This window comes from Electrophorus electricus, chromosome 4 (assembly GCF_013358815.1).
Source record: "Electrophorus electricus isolate fEleEle1 chromosome 4, fEleEle1.pri, whole genome shotgun sequence".
NCBI classification, from domain to species: domain Eukaryota; kingdom Metazoa; phylum Chordata; class Actinopteri; order Gymnotiformes; family Gymnotidae; genus Electrophorus; species Electrophorus electricus.
The window spans coordinates 21149596-21169138 of record NC_049538.1 but is presented as its reverse complement, the minus strand read 5'-3'; the positions used below and the strand labels follow the sequence as shown (position 1 = coordinate 21169138).

The 19543-nt window shown below is 41.2% G+C and overlaps 1 protein-coding gene across 7 annotated transcripts in view; it reads right to left on the bottom strand.

Annotated features, from left to right (window-relative positions):
• Positions 1 to 18678, bottom strand: part of LOC113576609 (ryanodine receptor 1-like) — a 64007-nt gene extending 45329 nt beyond the window's left edge. For 5 of the 7 annotated variants that reach the window (XM_027008805.2, XM_027008806.2, XM_027008807.2 and 2 more), the window contains exons 1-15: positions 18486 to 18678; positions 8766 to 8885; positions 8275 to 8376; positions 7462 to 7482; positions 4462 to 4536; positions 3880 to 3958; positions 3592 to 3704; positions 3304 to 3403; positions 2923 to 3016; positions 2704 to 2778; positions 2122 to 2278; positions 1812 to 1976; positions 1414 to 1535; positions 854 to 1040; positions 490 to 625 (exon numbers count right to left, since the gene is read on the bottom strand). In XM_027008805.2, coding sequence (XP_026864606.2) covers positions 490 to 625; positions 854 to 1040; positions 1414 to 1535; positions 1812 to 1976; positions 2122 to 2278; positions 2704 to 2778; positions 2923 to 3016; positions 3304 to 3403; positions 3592 to 3704; positions 3880 to 3958; positions 4462 to 4536; positions 7462 to 7482; positions 8275 to 8376; positions 8766 to 8885; positions 18486 to 18533 — 1594 coding nt within the window. In that variant the 5' untranslated portion in view covers positions 18534 to 18678. The remainder of the gene's footprint in view (positions 1 to 489; positions 626 to 853; positions 1041 to 1413; positions 1536 to 1811; positions 1977 to 2121; positions 2279 to 2703; positions 2779 to 2922; positions 3017 to 3303; positions 3404 to 3591; positions 3705 to 3879; positions 3959 to 4461; positions 4537 to 7461; positions 7483 to 8274; positions 8377 to 8765; positions 8886 to 18485) is intronic. The other 2 variants (XM_027008811.2, XM_035525299.1) reach the window with 1 other exon arrangement.
• Positions 18679 to 19543: the final 865 nt, after the last annotated feature.

Here is a 19543-nt window from a genome sequence, read left to right as displayed (position 1 = left end):
GTCAGAGAGAGAGAGAGAGAAAGAGAGAGAGAGAGAGAGACAGGCAGAGAGAGAGAGAGAGAGAGAGAGAGAGAGAGAAATAAATATGGTGGAGGAGAGATGATGACCCATGTTCTGCCAGCCAGAACAACAAGTACTCATGATTTCAGTGCTCTTCACCTGTTCATCCTACAATTGATGCATAATTACACAAAACTCTCAGGTGACCTCTTTCACATCATGGTGAAAAGGGGCAAATTCACTATTTTACAATAATGACAGAGTTACATAACAACTAGATGACAGGAGCTAAAGGCAATTGCAGCCATTTTCTTCATTGTAGATGTTTGGAAACCATTTCTTGCAAATAGTTAATTTAAATAATGGCACTTGGACATGTATAGTACATAACTGAATACATGATAATAATGACAAGTGTTTCTCTGTGGGAGCCCTCAGCCCAACTCAGTCCTTCAGGTGCTAAACGCTACCGCTTGGCACCAGGCTCACCCAGCAGTTCATAGAACAGGTTGACTATTTCCTTCCAGGACTCAGCTGCTTCCTCTCCAGCAAACTCAGAGAAGTGGGCAGCAGTGTTGTACACGTTCAGCCTGTCGACACACTCCAGAACGATGGTAATCATTCCCTACAGTACAATCACAGGCAATCCAGAGAGCAGTCAGAGAAAACAATGTTACTGTCACAAATAAGACCAACCTTAAGAATAAGTCACACCAAGAGAGACTTTCCACCACAAATTTACCTTGTGAACATCTAGGTTAATCGGTGTCTAGGATACATAATCTATACATTAACACACACACATACACACATACACACACACACACACACACACACACACACACACACCTACCTCTTCTTGGAATAGGTTCTGGCGGCTGCGCAGTGAGCGGAGTTTGGTCTGCTTCTCCTCATGCTCCAGCTCTTCCTCCGGTGGCCGGAAGTAGTGGATGAGATCCTGCAGCGAGAGGATCACCGCGTCCAGGGGAAGTGTAATGGGCCCTGTTGCCCTGTTCTTCCCACTCAGAGAGTCCAGCCCCCTGCAGGTCAGTGATAGATGCACACACACACACACACACACACACACACACACACACACACACACACACACACACACACACACACACACACACACACACACAAATATAACTAAAGTAGGATTTTAATATCCTTATCAATATGCTCATGTGCCTACTCTCTATTCATATTTCACAAACAATATTTTCTTTAAATAATAATAATAATCATTCACGGACATGTTCTGTTCCATACTATTATGACTCAAAGTGCCCCAGATCATGCCTGCCTGTTTACTCCTGTCTGGACTGGGCAGGCTGAATCATGGTTCACCTGCAGGGTCAGTCTGACTGGCTGCTGTGGTCAGTGTTCGGTGGGCTGGGAACTGTGTCATACTTGATGAACTGTGTGAAGAGGCCCGTGGTGCTGTAGATCATCCGCGCTGCCTGAGATTCTTCCATCTGTGAGCGTGCCATCATCAGCGTGTCATCCATATGGCCCTCCTGATGCAGAATGACCTGGAGGAGAGAGGGAGAAGAAGATGAGAAAAACTCCAGACGGCTAGCAATCGCCATGTAAGCATTTTTCACAGTATCCTCAGTCATACAGGTGAATCGCACCATCTGTGAGTGGGACAACAAATGAAGGAACCACAACAGTTCACTAATTAAACAACAAAAAAAAAGCATAATGAAGATGACAGTACTCATGGATGAGCTTGACGCTAATTATGCATTGCTACAACGAAGTGAGAAACACAACTGGCAGTTCCAAGCCACACTAATATATTGCACCTTTCTCTTCATGGTACCCAGACGAGCTGCTTTGGCATCCAGAGCAGCGTAGGTGACCCACAAACCCGTGGAGACATGCTGTACGAAGCACATGGACTCGCCGTACTTGATCTCCGGCACCCCCATCCCCTCCACGTCGCGCTTCTTCACCACCTCAACCTTCTCCTGCTCGGTGAAGCAGAGCAGCACAGGGGGGCTTGGAATAAGAACTTAATACTTGAAAAAAGAGGCCGACTGTTTAAGGAAAATAAATGATCTTTTTTTTTTTTTTTTTTTACCACAAAACTAAACATGTTGAACTTGTGCGAACCTTGGTGGCCCGGAAGCAGAAGGCAGATTGCTTGGTGTTGGCCTTCTGGGGCTCGAGCACCATCAGGCCTTTCTCCTCGTCCAGGCACAAATAGCGACCAGTGGTGATGTGGCGGACACGGAACGACTGGCCCCACTTCATGTGGCTTCCGCTCCAGCTGCAGGGAGCAAGCATTAGAGCGTACCATCCTTGAGTCAGATAAGAGATCTTTAGTTTTCAAGTGCACTGCCTAAATAACTCTGTTCTAAAAGATGCTGAAAATCGATCTGTTGATCTATTTTTCCACACAAAGACATATTTTCTGTAAAAGGTTTATGACGGTTTAAAGATTTGTTTTCTCCACAAATAAATACAAAAGTAAAGGTTTAAGCACCTAATCATATGATTGCTCAGTTCAAGCCAGTATCCCTGAAATTCCAGACTTACTCTGGTTATTCTCATGAGAGTTAAAGCTAGAAACTCCTGGCTACTGGCTCAGATCTTTATCTGCCCATTAACATTTTCTAGACTCCCCAGTAATGAGTGTAACATTACTGGTGTCTGTCCAACAGCAAATTAGTTCATAGGGGCGATTTCCCTTGCCTGATTCTCAGAGGTTCGAGTCTCCACAAAGAGCGAGCTTGACTGCAGACAGTTCCTGTCTCATACTGTGCTATGCTGAGAGAAAGAAAATGCAGAGGGAAAAGAGAGAGAACATGGGACAGACAGAGAGGGAGAGAGACCAGCAGAGAGCAGGAATCTGAGCAATGGTTAGATAAAATGTAGAAGAGATTCCTTTGCAAATGCTATTTCTTCTCTCACTTGCGCTGAACTCCTTGCTCGGGTGCCGGAACAGCCAGACACTCATCCATGTGACCATGGAACAGGCGCAAGACATGTCCTCCAGTCAAGTAACCTACAATTACAACCATCAGCAACAACAAAGACTATACAAAAGTAATAGAAGCCGTTTAAAGTAGAAAATGTATATGTGTACATTAAAGCAGTGCCTAAGGTCACATGGGAAGTGCATCGGAATTTGGACCATGTTATGTATGTGTATGGTGTGTATGAGCATGTTGTATATGAGTGTATGAGTGTGTTGCATATGAGTTGCATATGAGTGTGTTGTGTAAGGGTGTGTTTTGTATGAGTGTGTTGTGCATGAGCATGTTGTGTACGAGCTGTGGTGAAGGTGCATACCCTCTGCCAGCTCACAGCCAGAGCACACTGGGTTCATGTTCCACAGCGTCTGCATGAACGAGGCGTCTACCATCAGGTCTCCACTGGCACAGGACAGGTGCTGCAAGAACCCAAAGGCATCTTCAGTGCAGTAGCTCGTGTATGCTCATAACCTCATGGATGTAGTCAGAATAATGTTTCATATGCCAAGGGAATGTTGATATGGCAGGTGTGTGTGTGTGTGTGTTGGGTGGACATCCAATCATAGCAAAGACGAATGAAGATGAAGCGCAAGAATGAGAATCTTACCAGGTATCTCTCAGATGACACGCTAACCAGGATGAGGTCATCTCCCACTCTGACCTTCTCACCTTCCGACCTCTGTTTGGAGGCAGGATGGATGGTCCACCAGCATGCTTCACCTAAGGATACAGTAGGGTCCATCTCGCATTTCTACTTACAGAGAAATGAAGCCCAGATCACACAGGCACTAAACAAAAATATTAAAATATAGAGTTACCTTTACATTACCAATTCCCACAAAATAAATAAAAATGTAACTGAAAAGTGAACACCTGTAAAAGACTGCATAAGTACCTGTAGAATCCTCCTGTAATCCGACATCAAAGGCTAGCTTGTCTGTTAGTGATCGAGAGGTGGTCAGGCAGCTGAGGTACTACAATTATGAAGGGACAAAGGATATGAGAGAATGCACTTCTGCATTCATCCATATCATCAAATATTCTTCCTGGCACATTTCTCCATATACTCATTTGCTACTCCACTAGAAACATCTTTCATAAATACAGTTAAAAAGTGCAGATTGAATCTAGTCCATATGTTGATAGAATCAATCCATCAGACACCTTTAACAAAGCTAGCTTTTGACCACAGGTTTCTGACCACTGCTTATCAGGATATTATCTAGTTGTAAGACTATTGTCAACCTGGCTTTAACACAAATGTGTTAATTGCATGGTTTTGGGCATAGAGCTTGTAAAGCTTTATCAGGCACAGCGGGGTTTTTTATTACACATCAGGGTCACTGCTGCAGTGGTCTGCAGTCCTGGGGTCAGAAACAGAATGTTGGTGATTGCCACAAAGTGATGGGAAAGGTCATAATTTTATAGTTTGTATATAAACTTTAAATCCAGCATAGTTGTATGTGCCACTCCTCACCATGTCAGAGTGGTGGTGTCTGAGCAGGATAGCATGGCCATAGAGTAGTGTCCGGTGACCTCCTCCCTGGGAGGACTGGAGATGCAGGGAAGAAACAGACAAAAGACAGGTGTTAGACTAAAACTTCCCCTCGCCGAGACTGCAGGGAGCTATGCTTTATGTATGTATTATGTATGAGGGTGCTTTGGTGCATTTATATGTCCAGGAGTGTAGCAGACATGGTGGACCTCTTCACTTTCACAGAAATGCCATTCTATCCCTCATATTTTCTCTAAGATAATGGTTAGCTAAAAGCTGTAGAAAGATGCAAACTTAGCCATGTTCTGGCACAGACTTGTTATGAATTTTCTTGACTGAGTTAGAAAAATTCTGTAATACATCTGTCAGTGATCTATGTGATCCTATTAGCCAGAATGTAGCATAACTGCAGCTAACTCAAAAGATAATAACAAACACTAGGGCATAAGATTTGTTGGACATTGTTATCAGAAAAGGGTTCAGTGACATGTTAGTCAGTGACATTGGTCAGATTTTTGAACAATATGAGTATTCTAAATGAAATGTTCCCTGTAGGCGTGGACTCTCTCATAACACAGCTACATAAAAACTAAATTATTTCATTGCATGTTTGTGATAACTAGTTTGTTAACATAGGAGTAGCTGCCTGGTTTGCAGTGCTAATGAGTGGGACAGTGTGGCTACACAACACACAAAAACACACTGCTGTAAAAACAGAAGTAAATAATGTTTTGGTGCTATGGGGAGATTTGGGTTAAATCATCAATATCAAAGGCTGTTTAATCTGATCAGTAACAACGTTCATCTTGTCCATTTCGAGCTAGCTAAATAAATTTGTTATTTTCCTCTACATGCTGCTAATTTATTATTGCTGTGTCCTATTCCTGTTGTAGGCATGCAACAGGATCAGCAACTTTTCTTCAGTTCTAGTGGGAATTTGTGACACAGCATATTTAGTGCCAAAAACCAAAACCAACCAACCAAACAAACAAAAACAACAACAGGTAAACAAAATGTAAAGATCGAGCTTTGTTCTAATATATGAGGGACTTATATTTTTAAAAATGTTCTTCTGAAGGAGAGATAATTTGCAAGTTGAAACAGAAGTAGACAAGCAATTTAAAGGTTATGGGGAATATGGAAAAACATCCCTAATGCTTTGAGGGCCATGTCTACTTCTTTAACTGAATGTGCACTGGCTTTTTCAGACAGTAAATATTACTCTTTTAAAGCTAATGACAACTGTGTCCTGCCCACTTATAAAATTACTGCTATACTCCTGTGTGTGTATGTGTGTATTTGTGGGTGTATGTGAGTGTATTTGAGTGAAATGTGGCACCAGCCACCCTTTAAAAAGTCTTCATCCTTTGAGACATAATAAGAGAAGAATTTAAAACAAAAGCAGAACATTATGGGAGAGAAAAGGAAGAGAAACCACACCAAAGATGACTGGGCATCTCCACCTCCTGTCACACTTGAAGGAAGTGAGTCTCAGTACCACAGGACAAGCACACATGAGTACATAACTAACAGGTAAACAAACGGGTCAAAGTTCACACCAAACTGGGAGGGATCACAAAAGGCTGCCACAAGGACACCAGTCACACCCTGCGGTCAGCTTACCTTTTCTCAACATCCAGTAAGGTTTAGAAATGAGAAGACACAATTATTGTTGTTATTAGTAATTACCACCACCACCATTACCACTGTAATCATTATCATATTCATCATCACTGTCAGTAGCATGACTCGTGTGAGGAAGAGAAATGGACAATGCAGGTCTCTGAGGTTAAGCACACCTTAATCCACCAGGACAGCGGTGGTCAACTGGTCTGGGTCAGTGTGTTACGCCACCATGTGTCTGTCTGTCCACATTAGCAGCTGGAGCGCGGGTGTGGGAGGGGGTCCTAACTCCTGCCACCTGAGGTGTCACATTCCCTCCCCTTTGACATCCCGTTTTCCTGATGCCACTTTTCGCTGGGCTACATGCCATGGCATTCTCATTCCTGGCCTTCCAACGGCAGAGGGGAAAAGCCCCTTGTCTGCAGAATCAGGTGAAGCCTTGCTCCCTGGAAGCCCCTCATGCTCTTGTTTAATAACCAGCTACTACTACAGGCTAAATGAAATATGTCCTCAACTACCGATTAGAGAGGGGCATTTCTGCACTGTTTACTGGACGACATAAAACTACAGGAGAATCACAGAATGGGATGAGTGAGAGAAAAAGAGGTGAAGGAAAGGAAAATGAGAGAAAGTGCCATGCTGGGATTGGTCTTAAGGAGAAAAAAAATCAGAACGCTGAGTGTGAGTGATTTAGTATTTATTAGTGATTTAAAAAAAAAAAAAAAAAGATCATATAGGGAAAAGCCATTAAAAGTGAAGAACTGAAAAAGGAAAAGGTTTTAATGAGATGGTGAAGTCCTGCATGAAATGGTAGTGTGTCACAAATCCAATGAGGATGCTGTGTTTCTTTAGATGATGAGACGTTCTTGACAGCCATCACTGAATTGCTCAAAGAAACACAGTGCTTTCTTTGAAAACTTGCAACCTTATATGTCTTATCAAAATAAAGCCCACGGAAGACTTAGATTAAGATCAAAGCAGGGGAAAGGGTTAAAAGTATTGTAGCATTAGCCAGGATCTGACTCACTGCTCTCTCATATTACAGATTTGTATTCATACTCTCACTCACTCTTTCTCTCTCTCATTACTCTAGGGCTAACTCTTGTGTGAAATGTCATTTGGGAACCAAATGACGTTCCAGCCCAGCTATGCCAATAGTAGACAAAGTGAGGAACATGTGTGACAAAGGATCAAAGCCGAGGAAGAAGTCAAGGTGGTGGACAGTAACTGCAGCACCATTTCATTTCATCCAGACGACACACTGAGTGAGAGAGACAGGAGGTAGTGGAGGAAAGGTGCTTAGATTGGGTAGGGGTAAACAGAGGAACACGTGAGTATGAGACATATGTAAAGACATACCCATTGGTCCAAATCGACTGCCTATGGTCGGCAGAGAAAAGGGATGAGGCATCAGGAAAGAGACAAAAGGTAAATGAGGTTAAGTTACCCTTACACAGCTGTCTGGAAATGCTTCCAAAGCCAAAGACAGCAATGTAACTCACATCACCTCCAGACACCCCACCACAGCTCTGAAATGACCTCGATTTAATAAAAATAAATAGCAACAAGCAAATCGTAATTCTGAGAACTAAGAGCTACTGAGAAATTAGAAAACTTAAACTAAAGAGGAGAATAAATTAGAAAAAAGAAAATATTTAATTCCAGAAAGCTACTCTGGGACTCTGAAATGCATATACAAGTGTTGCAATAAGAATGCATCTTGAAGGCTTAATTATGCTCCTATGAACCTGTCCTGATGCATCTCATGCAGACAGACACATAGATAGACACATAAAAATACACACACACACACACACACACACACACACACACACACACACACTCACACGCACGCTTGAACGCACGCACACGCATAAGCACACACACACACACACACGCATAAGCACACACACACGCACACAATAGTTTACCTCCCACCTAAAGCCTAAGGTGCCATCTCTTTCTCAACAGTTATATAAATTTGCAAATGAAGAGTTTTTGGTTCATATAAACCTCATTTGGTATGTCTAAGATGGGCCTGCTTTCTCGAAAGCATCTTGGCAAAATCATCCAAATAAAACCCCATCTATTTAAACTCTCTCAATACTGAACATGTATGGTTCAGCTGACATCCATGGTCTTGAGAAACCCTGTCCCAACCATGCCTCTCACCTCCATCATCTCCACGGTATTGGCCAGCATCTCCTGCAGGGCCCGCACTGAGAGTGACTGCTCCAGCACGAAGGCACAGATCGCAAGGTCAGGGGGCACATTCTGGACAATGGAAGGAAGAACAGGCATGTAAACAACAGCCAAGGAAACAGCAAATCATCACTACCAAAACATCAGCCCTACTTAGCCAGGGGCCAGTGCAACAGAATATTCTGTATGGAAAGAATCACTTTCACTGGATTAAGAATACTTTTTGACTCATTTTGTCAGGGACACCACCATCTCTTACTTTTGAAGATGTCCTTGACATTATTTGACTTTCTGTGTTTTCTTTCAGTTACTTGGTTTTAGGGGTTATGAATATTAACAATCTACTCTGAAATTAACAATTAATCTTAACTATTCTGATGTCTTCAAAATGAGCATGTTCTAAATGCTGTGTTGTAGTCTTTGTCAAGAATGCTGTGAGCACTAGGCTAGCAGATTAATACCTGGGCATTGGATGTTGTTTCCAGGAAGCACAATCTGTTCCCAAAGCCCTCACAGGACAGGCACAGTTTGATCTGCTCCTTCAGGATGGTCGCTGAACACTGGAGCACTACCGTGTCATCCTGCAGTCCCGCAACAGCATGCGAGAGGGATAGAGAAGAAGAGACAAATAAACATTCAGAGCAGGGCAACGGGCTTTGTGATTGTTACATAGTGTGACCTACAGCATAATAAAAACACACTGATGTATACTTGTGATGTGGTTGAAGGCTTGCCTGTGCTATTTTTTAATCAAAAATAATTTATGGTTGTTGGATAATTCAAATGCCACAGTTCATTCCAACACCCACATAACTCTTATCTGGGACACCTTTGATTAGTCAGGATTTTTACAGGACACAATCAAACATTTTGTGATTGGTAAGAGAATTCATATTGCATTCTGCAGTATTAGTACTGCAAAGGCAAGTACTGCAATGACAATTAACGAGTAAGATATAGTGCAGCTGTAAATCAAATAACACATGCAAGGCCAGATGACAAAGCCGACAACTGCTTTTGACAACGGGAGTGAGTCCAATTAAAACCTCCTAAGCTGACGGTGTGTTGTTCAAACAAAACACCCCCACAGACCTATCCTTCAGTGGCAGTCCCTTCAGGAGCTGGCTGAAGTGTAAATATACCAATAAACACTCGCACCTCGAACTCTCCATCTGACACAGTGCCTTCTCAGCTGTTCCTCTGTCATTCATCAGAGAAGCATGCCATGCCTCTCTCTCACTCTCCCCCAGTCTCATTCTAGATGATCTTCAAATGGTTTCCTCCTGAACAAAATTTCTCAACAAACCTTTTTCATGTAACATATTTAAATCTAAATGTATCCTTAAAACTTTACATTTTCATCTCTCTCTCTTATCAGAGACTGATACATGTATATACTGGAGGTTTCAGCAGTCCAGTTGCTTGTGGAATGGAATGTTTATTTGGTGACGTATGCAGCACCTCAGCAAAGTTAATGTGATGTATGACATTATGAAACATGATGATTACATCATCAAACATGATGCAGACAGATGTTTCCCTCGAGCTCAGACAAAGCCTGTTGGCTCTTTAGCTGTGCCATCCCTCCCTTTAGAGTCAGCCCATGATTTATCTTTTTCCAGCCCAAATCTGTCTCCCTGTGCTATTCTGCTGTCCTGACAAACAGGAAATGGGGACAGTGTGCCCTCTGTTCTGTTCTCCAGCCTCACCCAACCACCTGTAGCACCAATTTCCAAACACACTGTACAAATTTCATAGAATATTTATAGTACTATATGTCTATACATTATTGTGGAGGTAATATATCAATAACACAGACAGTTAACTATACATTAAGTTTTTATTGATACAGACCTGAATTATAACATTTTCAAAACATGTTAACACCTTATACGTAAAACCTGATAAAACTGTCCTTCACACCACCAAAATAAATCTAAAACAGAACTAATTTTATGAAATATTGAATATGGAGAAAAAAGAAAACTAATATTGCAGGTAAACTACTGCACAGGTACATGGGCTACCTCTTGTTTCTGAGAGTAGAAATATACACCTGTGCGTGTGTGTGTGTGTGTATGTGTATGTAAGACCCTGGCCCTGATATGGAGATGGAGCGGCGGTCCAAATTTCTAAAAGCAGCCGCTACTTTGGTGACTCATACTGCTTGTTGGGTCTGAACGATCAGATGACAACGAAGTTGTGCACACAAGACCAGCAGTGATGACGGATGGAAGCTTCTCCATCTGACTATGACTCCCTCTGTCTGAACTCCGACCATGTCCGCTGCCAGCCTGGTTCTCACTGCTACTAAAACAGTTTTGTGCTTGGTTACCTGAGCATGCTAAAGACTTGTGGAAGACAACTGCATGGCTCAGAAATGGCAAAGCAACAGAAGCTTGAAATACATCTATCCAGGTCTAGCCCATAGTTTTTTTTTAATTCCACAGGCAATATATACAAAAATATAGATGATAATTATTCTGACTTTGTGCTCTCTGCGGAAAAAAAATATAATATGTATGTTTGATACAAGCTTTTATGATAGAAATTAGTTTTCTATTGCCAACACTATTCACTGAAGCAAAGCCCAAACACAAATAAACTCTGTTTTGGCCTTGAGTAATTCCAATTCCAGTGACAAATGCTGGGAATGCTGATAACATTCAGAACACAAAGAATTAACTAAAGTTGCGGGGAATTACAAATTGCTGCAATCACCAGCAGAGTTTACACATACCGGAACAAGGAAAGGCAAGGCAAAACAGTGGATAATGGACCTATATATATATATATATATATATATATATATATATATATATATATATATATATATATATATATATATAAACCTGGTTATCACTTAGGCAGCAAACCCATGATAATCATAGTTTTGCTGACTAAAGCCAACTATCTAGTGCGTCTGAGTTGAACATGAGATCAGCTTTACTGTAGCTATGTACCAAGCTGCTGTTCTTAGGCCTCATATGCTCAGGCTTAACTCATACTAATATAGACTGCTTCAGGCCTGCAGGTGGGGGGTTTGTTAAGCCACAATGCTTTGTGGCAGTGATGTATCATAGGTGGGTCTGCAAGCATGATCAGATTAAGGTAAACAAAAGTGTGTGTGTGTGTTGTGGGGGGGTGCTACTATTAACATTTTGATGCATTGTACTAACCTATCGGACTAAAGACATGGACTCACTGAAGATGGCAGACCACTGTAGGTGTAAGATTACAGCTAAACCATATTTAGGACAGGAGTCATGGTAAGACAAGCACAGGAAGATCTGGATGTTTAGGCAACTGGGACAAGCATATAGTGCTGCCAGTGAACTGAGACATGCCTTTTTATGGCCTTATTATGAATGCAGATCTTGACCTCTACTCTTTGCCAATAATACTGTCAACCTAAGTTATGATAATGCTCATAAGGAACAATGGCTATATTCAGGCAAATATGCTCTTACTCGCAAAACTAGATTTAGATATAAATACACCAGAGGATTATGAAGCAACACTAAACTAAAATATGAATGTTCAACATTTACTGGTTTCAGTGAAGTCAGAATGCTTCTCTGAATCTGAACCTATCACCCAAGCTTACACTGAGTGCAAGAAGATCTAAATGTGAAGCAGTTTTATCTACCATCTTTTAAATGAAAAGGAAAATTGGTAATTACAAATTAAAATCAGGTGAGTTTTGAGTTTTTGACAATTTGAAAATTTTGTACTGGCAATTTAACCATAATGCAGCTACAACAGTACTACCTTTAAACTCAACCAAATTCGACCATGAGGGCACTTACAATCAGGGTCTACTGAGAGATGACATGGCTTGTCAGGGGCCTGTATGCAGTGAGTACTCAGTCCTCAGGTACTTAACTCAAGAGACCAAACTGAAGTGTGGCTCAGTGTGAGTCAACAAATGTGCTGTGATTCCTGTGGGTGCCCCAACAGCAGACAGGTTCCTACCATCATGTTTAAAAGAGCACTCTGGTCCACAGTGAGAGGCAGGAGGCACCACAGGGGCCCCCATCAAAGGCCAACTGAACTCTACGCTCTGTGGAAATGAAGTGGTCATTCAACCCGATGCTTTAGGCTTGCTTTTTTTTTTTATTTTTTTTTTTAGCACCAATCTCTTATAAACATAGGCCTAGCTATATTCCCATATCATTATCCAGAGAATAAACACAGTCCTCCACAGAATCAACACAAGCAGAAGGCAGGATAGCCGATCAACATTAATCATTAAATATTTTAAGACAAAAAGGATCAGCAATAGGAGCCAAGATAAGAATAAGGGAAGAAAGCAAGCCAGAAAACCCATAGAGCTCCAGGGGTACACGAGAGACAGTCTCTGAGTGTGTACTGAGAGATGGTCAAGGGATTCCCCTCTCAATACAGGTCTGATACAGGTCTCCTTGTGCCAAGTATCGGACTCAAGCCCACTGCACTGACAGCAGGTGGGGAGACATGGATGGAGAGATGGATGAGGTGGTTGGATGAGCTCAGAACGCAGAGGAGAGGGAGGAAAAAGAAAAGAGCGACAGTCGATACCTGGGGGTGAGATCCATGGAGGGCTGACCTTTTTAAAAACGCTTTTGTCTGGCCCGGACTAATCCGCACTGAAAAAGCACACAGCTCTTCGCATGGGAAGCTTGCTGCCACTATGTCCCTAAGTGATATTTCACTTCCTCAGTAGTTGGGCTGCCCATGGTCAAGAATCAGTGTGGTATTTGTGGGGGCAGCATTTTGACAAAATGACCACATTAAACATAAACATCTAAGATGCTAACCAATCTATGTGCAAGTAGACGTTGATGAAATTCAGAAGGAAGAAGTGATTTTGAATGAATACCAAAATGTTTAAATTACACTTCCTGGTTGACAAAACGACAAAAAGGGATCCACAAAACCTTCCGTTAAAACACACTTTAACTATAATCAACCATAGTCAGCTTTGGACATAGCTAGTACCTACGGCTAACTTGAACTTGAACCAAACACACCAAGCAACGCACATCAGGTAACCGCCAAGGCATCCGTTTGCAATGGCGTAAACGTTTATGCCCTATAAATTCACCGAATAAAAAAAACCCCAAAAAAACAACAACAACAAAAAAACTGAATTAGAACGGAATAATGGTACAGTGTAACAGTCCTATACATAAAGTACCTAACAACTTTTCACACGTCTAGATTAAGCATTTCACTTTCTCTGCAACAGTGATGCATTTTATTGGTAATGCTAAAAAAAAAACAAAAAAACAACCTACGACATAGTGAACGCTAATAATGTCATTGCTGCCAGCCAATCTTATATTGGAGCACTATATGAACCACTATTGTGAAACAAGAAAGGCAGACCTAGCTTTTCCTTACATTTAGCCTTCTATGGGGTGAACCTTTATTAAATACAAAACAGTGGTAAATTACGAGTCCCCCCCTGAAATCCCTCTGAAAGAAACACCAAGTACCATAATATAGCTACTTTAATTGACAAATGTCTCCCAAATTAGCAGCGTTTTCTCAAAGCATAGGGTTTATAAGATGATTTACACACTGGTTTACAAAGTCTACCTTTTCATTTATTTTACACTTGTAATATTTATGTTCATTAATGCTAAGTTTCAGTCAACAGTATTTTAACTTAGTATTACAAACACTTTAATAATGCCAAGGAGTAACAAACAAAACAAATTGATGCAATCACCGTAAAATTACAAATCACTGTAAAATCCATAAACATGGGATTTTAAAATGAAAAACCAAACTTATAGAGCCTTAAATGAGGTGACTGTTAGTCAGTCCCCTATACTGACATGAAAGCAGCTGTGTCTTCTGCATACCAGGCTCTAAGGAAGTGTTAACGTTTAGGAAAGACGCATGCGCTCATGCATGCGTGTGGGTGTAGAAGAAGAGAATCATCACAGGAGTAGCTGAGCGAAGGGAAACAGAAAACTGACGCTGGTGTTTATGGAGGGGACTCTCAGTCTCTTAATGACATGAAAATAGCTGTACAGCTGCCCATTTAGCCCTTCTATCGTTTTATTCAAAACACAATATTGGCTTCACAGACCACCTTTCTCCAGCTTTTGGATACCCCTTACATTTGGTCGTAATTTCAGTTTCAAACAACATCTTCATCCCCCCAACCACTTCTACCCCTCACCCCAAACTCTATTTTGAGGTGCTGCACCTGTCACCCTTGAATTCCGCAGTACTGCTGACTGGCAGATAGTCCGAAGGCATAGTGCAGCTCCAGTGGAAGCCACTCCTTTACAGGCCACGACCATTCAAGTCACACGACCCACTAACACATGTCACCGCTGCATGTCTCAGAAAATCAGAAATATTTTAATAAGCAATTTCCCAGTTTCTCTCTCTCAAAAAAAAACCAAAAACAAAACTCCCCCCCCCCCCCCCAAAAAAAAACAGCAATATATATATAATTTTTTTTTCTTCATTAATCTATAGCACAGCTGTTGATGGGGTGGATGACTGGCTTATAGGTTATTTAACTAGATGTTTTTTTCTTTCACAGTTTTAATTAGAATATTTTTCTGTGTTGTTTATCTCATAATAGTCTGGTGGTACAGTGATGAATAAACATGTCTTCTCTGGCTCTCATTAGGCACAACTAGCACTTCTCTATAAGTGCTACTTGAGCAGCCTCATCATCAGTCATAAACAGCTATAATGCAGAATCATAGAAGCACTGATGCCTCCTGAGTCAGACAGACACTATAGAGGCTTTCTCTGCAGCACCTAACTTCTAAGGAAGTTAAACATTGATGTGCTTGATTTGTTTTTAACCAAATGTATGTGGTATTGAATCATTTTCCTAGGTTCTCCGGAGGCCATTGTCAATATGAAGGGAATTTTAAAACTCTTTTCCAGTTGAATTTGATATTGTGATATCCACCAGAAACATGTTTATAGATAGCCATCATTCTGAGTCATTTCTGAGGCAGACAGCACACGTGTAAGAACTTATTATGTAAAAAGAATAGTGTGAATGCAGCTTTGATAAAACATACATGACAGAGTATGTAGGCTATGTTCTGAAATTCTCATCGCTAACTGCCCATCAGGCACAATTACAAACAGATAATTAACTTAACCAAAGCTACTTATTAATGAGTTTTGAGATGTCTTTGAGGAGAAGATTTTTTTTGTGAGTCTTCTGGTTTCTGGCTCTCACAACTAACATTTAGTTATTGCAGTTGACCCAACATGTGTTATTATATAGTATTACAAACTGGGGGTCGGTTTTAATTATTCTGTAACATCACCAAAATAAAGGCACAAGCCTCAATGCAAGGCAAGCCACCATGGAAGTATGCACCTATTTACTGTGTAAGATCTTGTGAGAGAACTTTGTGTGTGTGTGTGTGTGTGTGTGTGTGTGTGTGTGTGTGTGTGTGTAGATTTATCTGTAGGTATAACTAATAACTAAAGCCTAAAATCACTGTATTTAAATCATTGATCAGGGAAACATCTTGCTCCACACGCATGCGCTCTTTCATGCACACACACACACACACACACACACACACACACACACACACACACACACACACACACACACACACACACACACACAAAGTTCTCTCAATGGATTCAAGCAAAGGAGAATTAGGACACAGGGTCTCTCGCTTTCCCTCCTGAGTGTCAGGCGTTTATAGTGACAAAACTATAAAAAGAAACTGCTGTTAGAGCCTAGAACCTTGCAACCCGAATACCCCCTTGAATGTGCTCCAACGCTCACACGATAATGCACTCTGAGCCTGTCTCCCCATATCTCTGCCTTTCCCCTTTCTAACTCTCCTAGAAACAAAGACATACCTGTCACATGCATCTCTCTCTCTCTCTCTCTCTCTCTCTCTCTCTCTCTCTCTCTCTCTCTCTCTCTCTCTCTCTCTCTCTCTTTCCTAAAAGAATCACTCCAGGCTTGACACAGGTAAAGTATAGAAAGGCTGCTTGACCCTGAGCTGGGACCGACTTGCTGTCACTTAACAGTGCCACAGGGCACTGTACTGTACGCACCGTCAAACTCACATAACAACAATTTAGCCTGGCCCTCAAGAAAAGAGATTGACGCTACATGTTTATCACGCCAAGTTTATTCTCCTTTCAGAGTAGCAGTGCTGATTTGAGTTCATTTTTTGCCTTTGTCATTGATATGAATTCAAATTCACAAAAAACTATTTATTAAATTAATTTCAGTATCTTTCAAATTGATCATGAAAACCACGTCACCTCAACGAGTTGTTTAGTGTTCCGCTGAAACGTATGTGTGCCATTTCTCTTTGTGCACTTGCCTTAACCATATTTACATCTGCAGTGCTAAAAGGTGCCACTCTAGCAAACCTACATACGATAAATGACACATGCCTTCATAAACTCCTACAGGTATTCTTCTTTTAAGAACATAGGGTGCAGTACATTACACTGATTATCTCAAAAGAAGCATACATTTCCATGCAAAAGTAATTTAATAAATTACATGGCCAGCAAGTTAGAATTTCTACTATTTAACATAAGATACTCAGTTGAAAGTATTCCAAATTGGCAGTTAACACATTTAGGACAGCTTTGAGGATTTGTTTTATTGTCTCGTTAAAAATATAAAAAGTTGATCTTTAGCTATAAGAATCCTTTGTAATGTTTCCAATCAGACACTGTCCATTTTGACACTTCTACAATTGTAATTTGGAGCTATTTTTATTATTGCTATTACACAGAGAGCTTTTTTCCAAAGACCTAAAGGATTGAAAACTTTCCACAGCCAGAAAGTCATCTCCAGGGAGAGTGAACTGAAACTGTTCTGAAACATTTATACTCATTCCCATCTGTCCCCATCTTTATAAAAGACATGCTAGTCTTGTCTCCATTTAATGAAGAAATCAGTTTAAATTCATTTTGTTGTCCTCTAATGCTACTACAGACCTGTTACAGGTAAATCAGTAATAAAAGGCACTCATGTTACTTATGTTGAAAGTTGGTTAATTGTTTCTTACTGCAGCTGATTCCTTGTATCAGGGTTTTTGGCATCTTTGTTATTTGTTGGCAGTGCATTCACGTTTGTTTATTAAATGGCTGATCATCTATAAAATAACATCATAAAATACTTTGCCATTGGCATTAATGGCATATTGTCACATTAAGATCCAATGACCTATTAGACCATGCTATCTGTTTTATGTTGTCTTTGGAGTTGCCCTACAAACAGATGGCCTCTCTGATGTCTTGCATATAGCTTGTTTAAATTGGTCTGTCTGGGAGTCCCTGTCTATCTTAGCCCTGTTTTGTCATAAGTCTCATGGTATTGTTTGCCTGGCCTATCCAAGCAAATCTAACCTTTTAGCCTAGACAGAGAGGTGAGGGGGCAACGGCAAAAAAGCCCCCCAAACTGAAGCCACTGAACTGCTTGCCGCATCATCTGCCCTCTAGTTGAAAGTCTCTCCTTTCCGTCCCCTAGGGTAAAAATAGATAACGATGCTAACAGATGCAGCAGTCACCGTCCATCTGCACATGCAACTACTCAAAGGGAAGAAGATTCTGGAACAAAGACTGAAAGTTGCATTGCGGTTGTCGAATTTAGGATGCTTGCGATCCAGTGAGCACATGTTTCTAATTAATAGGTTAGCAGGCTCCAAAAAATCCAGGCCAAAAGGCAATAGAGTGATCATAAAAATAGTCAACTACTCTAAATAGAGAAAAAGCAGCTGGCTCAAAAAACATCTGTCAAAAGTTGGCCTAGACGCCTAGCACTGGCATGAGTCTACTAAAGCGACAGCCATGGGTTCCTCACTTAACTAGGGCAGCATAGATGTAGAACAGGAATTCAGCATTTCTAAATATCAGGTGATGGTGGAACAGGATGCCAAATCCATTATAAGCATAAGAAACATGTGCATTGCACACTAAAAACACAGGCACAAGAAAAGACTTTGAAGTGCAAGCATGCAGAGACTTCTTTTCCAATTACTACATTACTACATGATATAGGCCTACTTAAACAGCAGTAATGAAAACCCCATTATAACTATGCCCTCCCCCAGTCTCCTGGAGCATGTGGACACACACACGTGCACACGCACATGTGCATGCATGCGCACACACAGGCACACATACACACACAAAGTCTACCCCTCTGGGTAAATGGCACTCACCGTTCGCAGGAACTGGATCTCTTCATCCCCTCCCTCTCCTTCAGCCATCCTGCTCCCAGGGTTATCAGCAGAAGCTCCTCAGGAGAAATCACAAAATCCTTCCGTTTGCTCTTCACTGGGTTTTTTTCCCCCTACTGTCTCTTCTCTCTGTCTTTCCTCCTTCTCCACTCTCTCATACACACTCCCTCCCTCTTTCTCTCTCTGTCTCTGTCTCTCTCTCTCTCTCTCTCTCTCTCTCTCTCTCAGTGACTGTGTGTGGGTGTGTTGGAGGACAGCATGTGTCCTGTGGCTCTCACGGTGGTGTGAGAGAGAGTGACAGTCAAATCAGTACTCCTCCAGTCTCTCTCCCTCCTTCTCTCTCTCTTTCTTTCTCTATCTATCTATCTATCTATCTGAGCCTGTCCATATTTGCAAAACTGAGCCACCCCCTTCTCTGATCCTGGTCCTTCCTCAGGTCTGGCAGCCTATAAAAGGCAAGTGTGTGTATTTGTGTATGAGTATATGTTTGAGGTCTCAAGAAGTCATAAAACAAATTAAATTAATTACAGAATACCACAACATTCATACAGAACTTGTGTTTCAATTATTCAAATCAAAGAGGAGAACAGCCAAATCTCTGGGTGTATATGTTGGTTCACTGCTGCCCATGATCAAGACATCAACAATAAATGACGAAATAAAAACAATAAATGTGTCCATATGAGAGTATAGAGATACAAGCTTTAATACTGAGCAAACAGAATAACAGAACAATCCATGTACTGGCCCTAGGACATATTAATGGGCATTCTTAAACTTAAGAACATGCCACCTCTATGGTGCAATGGCTGATTAAGGTGTAATTTCTCAAGACTAGGTGATCATCGATTATTTGTCTGAAAGATTATTTGTCTTCCACTTGTAACCTTATTACAATATTCAACCTAATGCATGACAATATTATCAGATGAAAACTTGAATGCACTGCTACCTTGATATCTATATTTGTCTGATGAATTACAATACAGCAAGTTTTATTGTAAATTAAAATATTGTAATGTTTTTCAAGTGCAAAGAAG